Source organism: Esox lucius, chromosome 9, assembly GCF_011004845.1.
Source record: "Esox lucius isolate fEsoLuc1 chromosome 9, fEsoLuc1.pri, whole genome shotgun sequence".
Lineage (NCBI taxonomy): Eukaryota > Metazoa > Chordata > Actinopteri > Esociformes > Esocidae > Esox > Esox lucius.
Genome location: NC_047577.1, coordinates 11,239,410 through 11,252,318, shown reverse-complemented (window position 1 = coordinate 11,252,318; position 12,909 = coordinate 11,239,410). Strand labels below are relative to the sequence as shown.

The window sequence follows — 12,909 nt, the reverse complement described above, 5'->3', positions numbered from 1 at the left end:
AGCTGGCTGTATATCTGGAATAGCCTGGTTCCCAATCTGTTCAGGCTGTATTATCAAACCCTATGGTCTTTAGTATGACAATAACATTGTGTTGGCAAATTGGTAGTAACAAGTCTGGCTCCAGAGACAAAAACTGCTTCTATGTTTCCTAAAAAATGGGATCAGCTCCTAATGATTCACTGTGTTATCTCGTCATGCATGCCTAAAATACATTTTGTACCGTCACAGCAGAAATTAAATAGTTGGAATATTGTTAACATGACACATTTCTGTCGTCATGTTTCCATGTTACACTCTACCTCAGGAGGGACAGGCTCTAGGCAGTTACCCATAAGGCACAGACCACCTTAACCCCTCGTTCTAACCCCATCCAGTTATTATTACTGTATCCAACTCTCAGGTCAATTTGAAAGTTTGAGAAGACTGACCAAAGTCAGGATTCAAAGAGTGTTTGTCTGTGTGCATACACTATTTTTTTGTTATTGTTTTGCCTCAATCTTATCTTTATGTATTGAGGACATCAACTGTATTTGCTCAGGGTGTTTTACAACAGTTCAACGTCTACATTTCTTTCCTGAGGGGCGAGAGCTACAGGTCTCTGTTTGTACCCCGCCTATAGGACAGGTGGCTTTCCTTATTGAGATAAATATTGAGCAGCCGAAGTAGATCACGGGGTAGAAGTTTTGATTCACTGTGGAAATTTGACCCATGGCACATTGGTCAAACAAAAAAACCATTGTTTCTTTCCTTCTAAACCTGGACCACTCTGAATGAAACAGGGCCTTCATTGAGACCTGTGTGTGTGTCCAGAATATCGTAGCAGTGGACCTTAACTGTGTTCTCCCTGTGCAGTACATTACATAGTGGAGTCCTCAATTGTCCTTGTTGACTCACCTTGGGCTGTCCTGAGTCCAGTACACGTTATCTCAGGCTCTGTGTCCAAAAGCTAAGGTTTCTATACCCACATTCAGAATACTGCGCCTTTGCCCTGAGATAAGAACGTTTTGTGAAGAGGCCTCATGGAGCTGTGGCAAAATGTAAAAAATGGGTTTATAAAATGTCTATGAATGTACAGAGTTGCCCCTTATATTTGCTGACAGTTACTCCCCAATCAGTGTTTTCAGAACAAGTTCAAAGCATGAATCTATCGGACGGTATTTAAAGTTTTAAAACTTGGCATTTACCATCTTCCAGTTGGTAATGAAGGCAGCATTAGTTCTGTTTTGAGGACACCTGTACCTGACTAAGTGCTAACGTCTGGTTGGCTATTGACCTCCAGTGGTCAAACAGAGAATGGCAGTGAAAAGACCTGAAAGTATCTCAAAACAGTCTTTTTAAGATTTTGAATTGGAAAACAAACTGAATTAGACAGAACTTGAATGAAATCTCATTACAGTGATAACATCCTTTCCTCTGAGTTTAACAGAAAAAAACAAATCAGAAATGAGTAAAGTTAAACACTTTATTTTGTGCTTTCATCTTCTAAGGAGTGAATAATTTCTTTTGTTTTCAATAGTATTTGTATATAAATAACATCTCAAAAAAACAATCCAAAACAAATGTCGCTATTTACAAAAGTTAATAGGTATATTTCAATAAATAAATAATAGATGTAAAATAAAAGAAATCTAAATATGCCTAATAAGACATTTTCAAAAGACCAACACAACCACTAAGCGATGCAGTCATCATGGCACTCACCATATCAAGTCAAAACACCAACATTTAAAAAATCTGAAAGATCAACAGTACAATTCCCTTGACAATGAGGCAGTAAATTATCACACAAACAGAGTAATAAAGCTTTGTACAAGTGTGCACTCCCCCAATCAAAAGTGGGGGGGGGGGGGGGGAGAGGTCAAATTATGGATCTACCATCAAAAAGGTGCTTTTGCTCTGTGCAAAATAAGAGGCGTCCTACTGAAATGTTCACCAATACTGATTCTACAAGCGCCGCCACAACAGACAAACACAAAGCAACCTCAGCCGGTTACTATAAATGATCTTGTATCAAGTAAACTTTACGTCAATGAATTCAAGTCACAATGTTTTAACAGGAGAGTGTAGATGGGTGTAGAGTTAGAAGGGGAATCGGCCAGCCCCTAAAGTTGAGAGGGGAAGCTGGGTAGGCAGGAAGGGAGGGTCCATGCTACTACTAGAGCTGTTTCTAGATCAGGGATGGGGACTGAGAGAACACTTGAGACTCTAGCTGTCTCTCTAGAAGCTCCACCACCTCTGGCGTACATGACGCCGACGCCCGGGCGAGGTCCACCGGCGTCTCTCCGCTGGCGTTGGGGTGTTTCAGGTTGGACCGGGGCGCAAGAAACTCCACGATGTCCCGGTAGCCCTCTCGGACAGCGACGTGGATGGGGAGAGAGCCGCTGTGGTCGGCTGTGTTGACCGATGCGCCGAACTCCACCAGGACCTGGAGTGTGTCCAGGAAGCCGGTGTGTGCTGCGTCGTGCGCCGGTGAGATTCCTCGTTTGTCTGTGATGTTTGGGTTGGCGCCGTGCTCCAACAGCAGACAGGCTACATTAGAGTTGCCCATCATCATCACCTAGGTAGAACAGAAGACGTAGACGTAATGCTATCGAATATCTGTGTGTTTCTCAAAAAGCATTAGTCACAGTGAGAGACAGTAAAATGTAAAAGACATTTGAGTAGACCGGCAAAAACGGTACATTATGGGTACATTTGATTTGAAAGAATGGTTGTACTTATATCCAGAGCAATTCATTATTATTATTATTATTATTGACTTATGTTAATTTGCAAAACAAACGTGGCAACACGGAATTTAATGACTCAAAGAATTCTGAACCAACTAATTATTCAGGGTGAAAATCTGTAATAAATGTTGTAATTTCTGTCCTTCCACCAACAACACACAGACAGCAGCTAGCTACATTACAGCCAGCACTGTTTGAGTTGAAATATTCCTGGCTAGGAGACAACGAAAGATAGTATTATTGGGACAGATAGTTAACATTACCTGTAATGCGGTCTTGCCAAATTCATTGACAGTGTCAGCGGGGACTCTACATTCCTCCAGTATCTTCCGGACCTCGTCCGTATTCCCCTTGGCTGCGGCAGTAGTCAGGCTCTTGCCCGCATCACTCTGACTCAGAACCATTGTTAATGTGTTTCTGCGACGATTGCTCCCTAAATCAAGAGAAATTAAAATTGATGAATGGCTATTCGATCTAACCTGCCAGTTCGTCTTCCTCAACGACTGACGACGTAGCCGTAGCTTGCTGTTAGCTAACTATTTGGTTAGCCAGATAACGTTAGCTATCGTTTATCTACAAATGGCAAATGTTACCAAGTTGTGGTGAGTGAATAACATATACATTACTGTATAGGGCGAACAAAATATTAGCAATATAATAGCTTTTTAGAATTCTATTTACACGTTAACTCACAACTGCAGGAGCCCTTTAGCTAACCGGCTAATCATGCTAGTGAGCTAACATTAGCTAGCTGACACTGCACAGTAAAAAAAAAAAAATGGGGAATTGAAATTCACATCGAAACGAAAGCGTTGGATAGTTACCTTGTCCGTTTTAAAAAGATCCCGACCGTTACTGGCTCCCTTTTCGAATAACACCAGCAAATTTTCAAATAAATCACAACAGGTAAATGTTTAATAACTTTGAAGGCGGCAGGACCTTTAATTTGCGCGCTGAGAATTACTCTACAACTACAGTAGTACTACTAATCAACATTTACAAACATTGAAGAGAACCAATCAGAATGCATCGAAGAGTGAATGGGTGGAGTAACAACATGGTTGCTACAGTATCCCTGTGGTAACATTAAAGTCAACCAATAAGATGACAGAACGTAGAAAGCGGCAAATTTATGGACGTTGATGCCTTTAAAGAACATTCATTCATATTTCTGAACTTTTGATAGTAAATCTTCAAAATCAGATAGAAAAAAGGCGGGTTATTAAAGAAATCATTCACAAATAGCTCCGATAGTCAGTTGTGACAATAAAAGGCGCCAATATTTGTGAACATGTTTGATAGCCTAGTTGTGTAATTGAAATACTATCTAGCTAAAATAGCTAGACTCCTATTCTGAGTGATATGAAACTACCAATTCTTAGATTGTTTTATTCCATAAAATGTGTACAAGTAAAACACACATTTCTGTAAAGACCATAATTTAATTATCTTAATTTCTAAATAAGGCATACATTAAGTAACACCTTTAATATTACACCTTAAAACTGAAATTACATTCATAAGTACAAAACATAAACCCAATCTTATACAGTAACATAAAACAGAGAGAAAATAAATGTTCCTTTCTTGGGAGGGTTGAAATGAAATTGATCGTTTTGCTACGATGTTTGGACTGGTTTAGAAGTTACTCCGTAGTTGGTAATCTAAATAAAAGAAAAGAGATTATTATTGTTTTTCTGGATTTTCTCTGTAGACTAATTCAAGTTTTCTTTAACATTAGCTAAGCTACATCTTAAGAGTATTACAGTCCTACCTCCACTTTGTGTGATGTATCGAACCCAGGGCAGGGCCTGGTAACCACTCTTCTCAATGATCTTCATGTATCGCACCTTAAAACAGACAGACCAAAAGAGAGAGTGAATGAGGAGAGAAAGGTCTGTGAAACCTGATACAGTGCCCACTTTAATTTGTTTAGCCTATTAAGGCAGTTCTATGCTATAATGGTTTAGGCTAAATAAATCACTATTTACTTCTGCATGAACTTGTTTCCAAAGACACGCAGTGCGCACACGTTTATTTTTCTATCCGTGCGATGACGCAGAAAATCCAGTATTATCCCTATACCTAAAACACCCTAAACTTGACCCATCCCTAACCACACTTATTCGCACACGCATACACACACACACCTGTATCCCTGACACAGTGAAGTATGGGATCTCAAAGTTGACAGTGATGGGAGGCTTGCCCTCCATTTCATCGTTTTCCACACTGGGGAGTCCAAAGCTGGCCCGCATGAGAAACTCCTTACCACCCTGGATGTAGACAGAGAAAGAAAGACAACAGGAGCCCAAGTTGTATTTTAAAGCATGTGACTTGGCCAGAAAAAAGCTTATTCCCGTTGAACAAAATACCTCATATGGTATTAGAAATTATTTAAATTCTAGTTCAGTTAGTGCTCGAAATATATGTTAATCTCCAAAGACATTTGGACCATGGCAGTTCATTTCTGGCGGGTTCTGTATTCTAGCACGAATTGAATTTGGAAGTACTAAGTAGTTGGAAATGACTATTGTGTTAAAATGGACATGTTAACATTAAATTGAAGGTTAATTTCATACACATGGGTGCATGGTAAAACATCATGCCAACATCATGCCAAAAGAAGAAAGACTAGTGATGCCCATGAGTCTGGGAGGGGCTACAAATCAATTGAAAGTACATGATTTCACTTTCTGACAGATCATCTACAAACGGAATCTACATAGGACAGATCGTCCCACCAAATTCAGCCCAAGACCTGACCAAAAGATTATTACAGACATTTCCAAGAATACCAGGGTTACAACAAAGGATCTACAAGCCTCACTTGCATAATATATGTTGAAATGCATGACTCAACATGGGAGGTTAGGATAGACTAAGCCTCTGTTCACAAAAAACAATATGAAGACCAAAACAATGAACAATGTGCTCTGGACAGATCAGTCCAAGGTGGAGTTGTTTGGCCACAATGCCAGGTGCCCTTTGAACAGAAGAACCTCATACCATAATGCATGGAAATCGCGGCATTATGGTTTGGGCTGCTTTTCCATCATTGCGTCAACCATGAATTCCATATTGTACCAGAGAAATCATCAAAAAGATGACGCTAAACATGGACCTAGCAGCAGGACAGCGATCCAAAAAACACAAGCAAAGCAGCAAAAGAATGGTACGAAAAGAAGAATGTCTGAGTCAAACCCCAGATCTCAATTCTATTGAAATGCTGTTCAGAGATTTGGAGTGTGCAATGCATGCAAGAAAGCTCTCAAACATGACACTGTTGAAGCGTAAAGAGTGGGCAAAAATTCCACCCAGTTGATGCAAGACACTGATAGACAGTTACAAGAAACGGTTACAGGAAATTATTTCAGCCAAAGGGGGGGAACACTAGCTATTGAAGCTAAGGGTTTACTTATAAAACTGCCTTAATTGAGTTGAGTACTAAGTATAGGAGTGGTCCTCATAGAAAACATATTGTAATTTCTAAACGGTTCATCCAATATGGATAAATGTACCCTTTAAATCAAATCTGACAGTCTGCACTTTAACACTGGAACACCAAGAACAAAAAGCATATCACTTCTAATAATTTCTGAATTCCTTACCGGGAAGGACTTGATGGTCCACACAGCCAGATTCTTCTCTGGGACATATTTAGCATGGCCTGTGCTGGTTTTAAACTTGGGAGAGTCGGCGTCACTGGGCACCGGTACACGCACCTCAACGTTGTTGGCAACCGACTGCTTTTTGAACTGCCCCTTAGCCTGTTGAATTAGAAAAGGCAATGGTGGAAAACCAGGCAAATTCATTTGGACACCAAATCAGCTAACGCTTCACCACCTTTGCGACATTACCTTGACCATGATCTCAACCCTGCTGTGAGAGAATTTCTCGATGACAGACTCAATCCATATGAGGGGTTTCACCTGTGGGGGACAGAATCTTGTAAGTTCTTCACTTACATGGAAAGTATCTGTTGATATGGACACAAAGGTGCACCTTCAAGTAATTTCCATAATGAGCAACATGTAATACTTTGTGCAGAAAGACTAATGACAGAAAATCACCACTATTTTCATGTCAGTTACACATTTTTGCATTATGAAATGCACAAAATTCTTTAGGGGTTAATACTTACGCAATCCACTGTATATGTAACATTGTATATTCAAGCAATAATGCACAACGAGATGTGGTCGATGGCCAATATACCACGGCTTAGAGCTGTTCTTAGACACGACGCATCGCGGAAGACAAAGCGCTTAGCCATGGTATTCTGACAGCATCTCACAAACCCCCAATATGCCCTATTAAACTGGTTCCAACGCAATTAGAGCAGTAAAAGTGAAGTAAATCCAAGTCGTACCTCTGGTATATAATCACATATACCACTTGCTATCGGCCAAAAAGCAATCAGGAATCAAACCACCTGGTTTCCAAGCAACGCTGTATATGTAACTCACGTGAGTGTTAATACGGTAGGACATGAGCTCAGACTCCCCGTCGGGGGGAATGAAGGAGATGGTGCGGTCACTTTCGAAGCGGGACAGACGGACACACTGATGAAACTTCACGTCCTCCATCGATACGGTCTTGCCCTTGTCCCCTGGACACACACACACACACACACACACAGGTACATTTCTACAGTTATCTGGTGAATAATTGTCTGTGTGTGTACGGAGCGCTACATACGGCCGGTGAGGGCGAACAGCGCCCGGTCGTTGAGGCCCAGTCTTAGCTCCGGCATGCCAGACAGCATGGTCTTCAGCTTGACAGTGCCCACAATGTCACTGCTCATTACGCTACCGTTGGCATTCACCTGACACACAATGCAGAGGGATCAAGCTTGGGTGAACCTTTGATGCAACATTCCAAAAGAGTCAGGTTAAATGAAGCGTTCGCAAACAATGTTATGATTAATTAGAGTAACACTGTTTTAGTAAAACCAATGATGAAATGCATTTAACACCTGATTTGTAACTGTTTATTTCAGAACACGCTCATATAGCGCTCTATACCGCTCACCAGCAGGTTTATGGACTCTATGACATCGATGAACACCTCATTCTTCTTGTACTTGATGCCCTCTGACCTCCAGGACACAGCATTCGTGACAGTGGTGGGAACCTTGGTCTTAGCCACCTCCAGCTTGGCACCCTCCTGTGTGATGTACCTGGAGTGGAGGAGATCCATCTGATGTTTGCCAAAACCACAAGACCCAGCTTTTACGTCAAGAGCCCGTCTGTCTGGTAAAGATGCAGCTTACCTTTGACCTTTAAGTCAGTTATTTAACAAACATCCAAAGCGACTTACTTCCTTCAGTCTAAAATAGCCAGACAAGACAATCTCATATTTCATGAGCGAGTATACACTGTAAATCGACAAAGAAGAAAAGGGCTTCTTTTTTTTCTCTCTCTATGTGTGTGCCTGAAGTCCTTACAATGCTTTTTAGGCAGTCTCAACAAGGGAAAACCTTATTTCGATTAGGGTTAAATTAGGTTTACGCATAAATGGTAATTTATTGAGGTAAGGGTTAGGTTGACAAAAATAGGAATCCTGACAAGGACTGAAAAACAAATATGTGTGTGTGGGTTTGTGTGTTTTTCACTTACTCCTGTAGGATCTTGCTGTCAGTTGTCTGAGGAAAGCCAAAGTCCATCAGCTCATCCAACAATTCATAGACCACTACAAAGTTATCCTGGATGCTCTCCTCCTCCAACTCTGTAAAATACTCGGTGAACACCTGAAAATGCAACATCCATTGTTTCAACTTAAGTAGAATCAGAGCACTCATGAACGGAGTACTCACATCTTGTACTGGATGAGCAACTGCTTGAGTTCCTGCACCTCTTAAAGAATATTAACCACAACAAACTGCATTTCCTGCACCTCTACAGATTTTGTGTTGTGAAAGAAGGCAATGGAGTCGCCAGACAGCACAGACAGGTCTGGGCCATGGCCCTCTGACTCACCTCAACCAGTTTATACAGGAAGGCATAGACCAGGGAGGCGTTGGAGTTCTTGTTGGTAGTGGCCACAACTGACAGAGGGCCACGTTAAGGCAAACAGAACACTTACATGCCCATTCTGATGTCACCCTCAGGCTACTTTCTTTAACCAGATCTTTAACCAGGTCTATCCCCGCTTTCTTTGCATACAAATGCCTGGCGAAAATGCATCCCGCTAGCATCTTGATATCATTACAAGGATACGGTACAGATTGGTGTGCTTGATCCACAGGAAGTGAACATTGCCGTGCATCATGATTGGACAGGTGACACCCTCCTCCTCTTCTGTCATGAGCAGAGGCAGGAAATGGTCGATCTCAGCCATGTCCACGTCGCCCTTGTAATTCCGACATATCAGCACCTGGGGGATTAGAATAACAAGAATAAAACACCCCAGGTTTGTGGGCCATGTACTTAGGAGGGCTGGATTTTCTTTAGGACTGATGAAAGCTCAGGATCCAAATAGAAGCCAAAGGTTAAGAGCGGTGATGAGGTCCGACAATGTAGAGCAGAAGTGGAAACACTAGAACTTCAGATGATCCTCCCGCCAGCAGCCTTTTGGATGTGTGAAGACGTCTCAAACATTACATCACAGTTAATGTGGAGTCCGGCATAATGCTGAGCATAGAAACACACAAGGGCTTGTCAACACCTGGCCTCGACAAATGATCTGCCGACTTAGTCTTGGCTAGACTTCTCCATCCACGTGTTGCATGGAACACAGACCGGTAGGTGGCCAGTCTAATTGTTTCCATTCTATAGTCTAGGCCAGGGGTATATTCAAATCTGGACTTTGAAGACGGCTCCATTTAAATCTTTTCATTGCGACCCTCTAATAAGGGAAGTATTTAGACCTGGGACACCAGGTGGGTGCAATGCATGATCAGGTAGAAGAGAAGACCCGCAGGCTCTGGACCTTGTAGGGTAGTTAGTTTATGAAGTGTACAACATGTAAGCCAACTGTTTCTGGATAATATTATGGTTTCTTTTCTGTAGTGCCCAAGCAATGTGTTTAATGTGTAAATCTTGGCACTATTCTTCGCCATTGTACACATGACAGGTGCAAGGCGACCTTTGATTGGCCTTTATGTATTCACTTTCACTTTCGTAAAATACTGCAGGATTGCCTATATGTAACGTTACTTAGACATCTTTCATGGCAATTTAACTGGTCTAACGATGTCACGTGTTTCCATTCAGTTGTATCCCGGAAGTGCCCTTTTCAAACCTTGAATGAAACCTTCGCAGGCTAGGCTACTTAATATTTAACGACGTGGTTATCTATTATTGTCCTATGGCAGGGGCAAACGTTAAAACCTCGATTATACTCTCAAACAAATGAGTTACATAGCCAAATCAAGCGAAACTTGACAGTGTTATAACTTTATCAATCGCCACCATCAATAAGGACATTGATCTTACCTTTCCTTTCAAGTCCAGTACGAAGACAGCGGAGACAGACATTGTATCAGCAACAAATTAATAACTCCGCGACTAAGTTTGTTTGAATAAACGTTTATCTTCTAAGCGTCACTTTTCAATATTAAAGCTATTTAAATACTTATGAACGCACTCATGGCTTCCTCGGCTCACTTTCACCGAGGGACCTATCAGATCTGACGTCACAGGCACCCAGGTAAAACATTTACAGCGTCGCACTCACCTGTACGGAAGACCAGAAAGCACTGTTCAAGTATTCCACTAGATGGCGTTGTAGTTCCAGAAACGCATGTCGGAACACAAGGCGAGATAGTCACGACATAATGAGGTGATTCTAAAAACCTAATGTATTCTACACCGTAAAGTCTGAAAGTGGTATTGTGCTGTAGGCCTGACCAGCTAATAGCAGATTAATGTATTATTTAGTATTTTTAATATTATTATGTCCTGTTTTCATCCTTTCACTTTTGCCGGAAGAAAAAAATAACGATGTTATTGGGATGCATTTTAGGATACATTAGAAATACAAAAAAATTACTTTTTTTAACTCAAACTTTATATTAATTTGTAGCATATCGATCATTCAATCAAATGTATTTATAAAGCCCTTTTTACTACAGTAGTTGTCACAAAGTGCTTTTACAAAACACCCAGCCTGAAACCCCATGGAGCAAACAACAACAGTGTTGTATTTCAGTGGCTAGGAAAAACTCCCTAAGAAGGCCAGAAATTTAGGAAGAAACCTAGAGAGGAACCATGCTCAGAGGGGTGACCAGTCCTGTTCTGGCTGTGCCGTGTGAAACCTTTTACAGGGACAGCAACAAGTCTTTCTAGCCTGGTTCTCAGGAGGTGTGGGCCAAGACCTCATGACCTCCTAAGTTTAATCAGGGCAGGAGACAGGGAACATTTAGAAAGTGCATTCCTTAGATCTACAAGGATTTATGAGAAGGAGAACTGACCCTACTCCCCCAGCACAATAATATAGCAGCGTAAGACCTTGGGGCTGAGACAGGGGGGTCCAGTGAAACTGTGGCCCTATTCAGGGGAGGCAGGAAATCAATCCACCCACATTGCCAAGCCTCAACCAAAGGGACACCCACCAACCGCAACCACCCTGAAATGAGGGCCGAGTATTGCCAGCAGAGTTCAGTCCAGTTGCACATACACTTGTGGATATATTTGGAACCCTTTTTAAATTTCAAACCCGTTTTCTTGGTGTGTTTAGAGTTTGCAATTTGCAAGAGATCTGGGCTCTTCAGCTATGTTTGTTTTAACCTGGTGACCTTGACTTTTACGTGCCTTGTATCTATCGAGACGTCTAGTTAGTTATTACATTGTTGTCTTTTGCACATGAAATTGTCCTCCGTGGCAAAACCGCCTAAAATAAATGACTGAATAATCTTGTCTGCTTCAGGCATCACAAAAGCCTTTACATTTTTTGGCGCAGGTTAAAGAGCAGTGACATCCTAAGGAGCTTTAATGTGCAAGGTTGGTTTCTGTTGGTTTCTGTTGGTTTCTGTTGGTTGCGTTGCGACAGAAAGCCTCAGTGGAACTAAATCCAAAAAATAAATTAAATGCTAATCAAACCTGGATTTGTTTTGTCGTCTGCCTATGAAGCTTAGCAATCCACTATAACCTGTGCATGCATGTTGCTGATACCGCCAGACTGGACGTCCTAGCGTGTGTTTGTGTGTGTTTAGGCTACAGCTAGACCGTGGCCGCTAACAATTACGCACTGTCTGTACGGGGTTGTGTATGTTGGGTGTATGGGTGGTAGGTAACGTGGGTTAATCTTTAAACACCGTCTCGCTCTTTTATTGTGCAAAGGCTTTGTATGTGTTAGATGGAAGTATTACAACCCTGATCCAACCCTCAGATACCATAGATGATTGTAGTCAAAAATTAGCTAGCAACGCCTTAGTGAAACACATTCACTCAGACTGTAGCTGGTCGTTAACACAATAAAGGTTGGGTATGGGGCGTCAGTGACGCGTCACCTTGGGACCTGACCATCTACATGGTTTCGGGTGTGTGTCATGCCATGGTCCGTCTACCATAGGAGCTGCTGCTTCCCTGTGTGTCCAGCAGCTTGACAATTCAGGTGTTTGTTTTTGAGGCTGAGACAGAGACCATTGTCATTGCTTATCACTCGACCAGTACTCCCAGCCCAGCTTGGCAACCTGCTGTTCCTGTTCCTGAAGGGACTCCCCGTTATCATGTCACAAGACACGCCCCCCCCACACAAAAATGTCACAGTGGTGTGATGCTCAAACTACGCCCTATCGAGACCTTGCCGGCCAATCAGAGGCTGGTTGGTGGCAGAACGTAAACAGTCAGGTCAGGTGAGATGAAGATTCGGGCGATAGTGTTGTCTGCCAGCCTAACCCCGGGGGAAAGACAGTGTTTGTTCCCTGGGTTTCACAGTGCTTTAAGCCCTCGGGTCGGCTGAAGCACACGGCAGATGTAAGCTGATTTGAACAGCTGTACAAGGTGACAGCTACAGTTTGTCAGTAAGGTTGCTGATGTTGGCAGTTGATAGGAAGTGTGACCTACATTGGTCTAGACATTCAACCCGCTGTTATCTATGAGCATGAACACCTCCTGGCCCACAATGCATACGGCATCTGAAGAGGGCAGTGTGGCAGTGAAACCCACTGGTAAACTGGTAAAACATGTGGATTAGCATTTATTTAGATGCTGTATCAATGGCTGTTGATCCACTG

General features: G+C 42.1%; 2 protein-coding genes across 2 annotated transcripts; both read right to left on the bottom strand.

Moving 5' to 3' along the window:
- Positions 1–1,448: 1,448 nt before the first annotated feature.
- Positions 1,449–3,895, bottom strand: cdkn2d (cyclin-dependent kinase inhibitor 2D (p19, inhibits CDK4)). The gene is made up of 3 exons (XM_010872782.4): positions 3,554–3,895; positions 2,993–3,162; positions 1,449–2,557 (listed from the first exon to the last, which is right to left on the bottom strand). Exons 2-3 carry the CDS (start codon positions 3,131–3,133, stop codon positions 2,168–2,170), a joined length of 531 nt encoding a protein of 176 aa, XP_010871084.1. The 5' UTR covers positions 3,134–3,162; positions 3,554–3,895; the 3' UTR covers positions 1,449–2,167.
- A 371-nt stretch (positions 3,896–4,266) lies between these two features.
- On the bottom strand, positions 4,267–10,343 carry ap1m2 (adaptor related protein complex 1 subunit mu 2). Its single transcript, XM_010872781.4, has 12 exons — positions 10,169–10,343; positions 8,951–9,107; positions 8,711–8,778; positions 8,351–8,481; positions 7,764–7,911; positions 7,431–7,557; positions 7,199–7,341; positions 6,590–6,661; positions 6,341–6,499; positions 4,880–5,005; positions 4,504–4,579; positions 4,267–4,393 (listed from the first exon to the last, which is right to left on the bottom strand). Exons 1-12 carry the CDS (start codon positions 10,208–10,210, stop codon positions 4,368–4,370), a joined length of 1,275 nt encoding a protein of 424 aa, XP_010871083.1. The 5' UTR covers positions 10,211–10,343; the 3' UTR covers positions 4,267–4,367.
- Between the last annotated feature and the right edge of the window lie 2,566 nt (positions 10,344–12,909).

Bases quoted from the DNA above. Each gene is read 5' to 3' on its own strand.
- cdkn2d (XM_010872782.4), bottom strand. From the start codon at position 3,133: ATGGTTCTGAGTCAGAGTGATGCGGGCAAGAGCCTGACTACTGCCGCA. The intron at 2,558-2,992 runs GTAATGTTAACT...TGTTCTACCTAG, and splicing joins TTGGCAAGACCGCATTACAG to GTGATGATGATGGGCAACTC.
- ap1m2 (XM_010872781.4), bottom strand. From the start codon at position 10,210: ATGTCTGTCTCCGCTGTCTTCGTACTGGACTTGAAAGGAAAG. The intron at 7,912-8,350 runs GTAAGTGAAAAA...CCTCCACTCCAG, and splicing joins GACAGCAAGATCCTACAGGA to GTACATCACACAGGAGGGTG. The intron at 6,500-6,589 runs GTAATGTCGCAA...CTAATTCAACAG, and splicing joins GGGTTGAGATCATGGTCAAG to GCTAAGGGGCAGTTCAAAAA.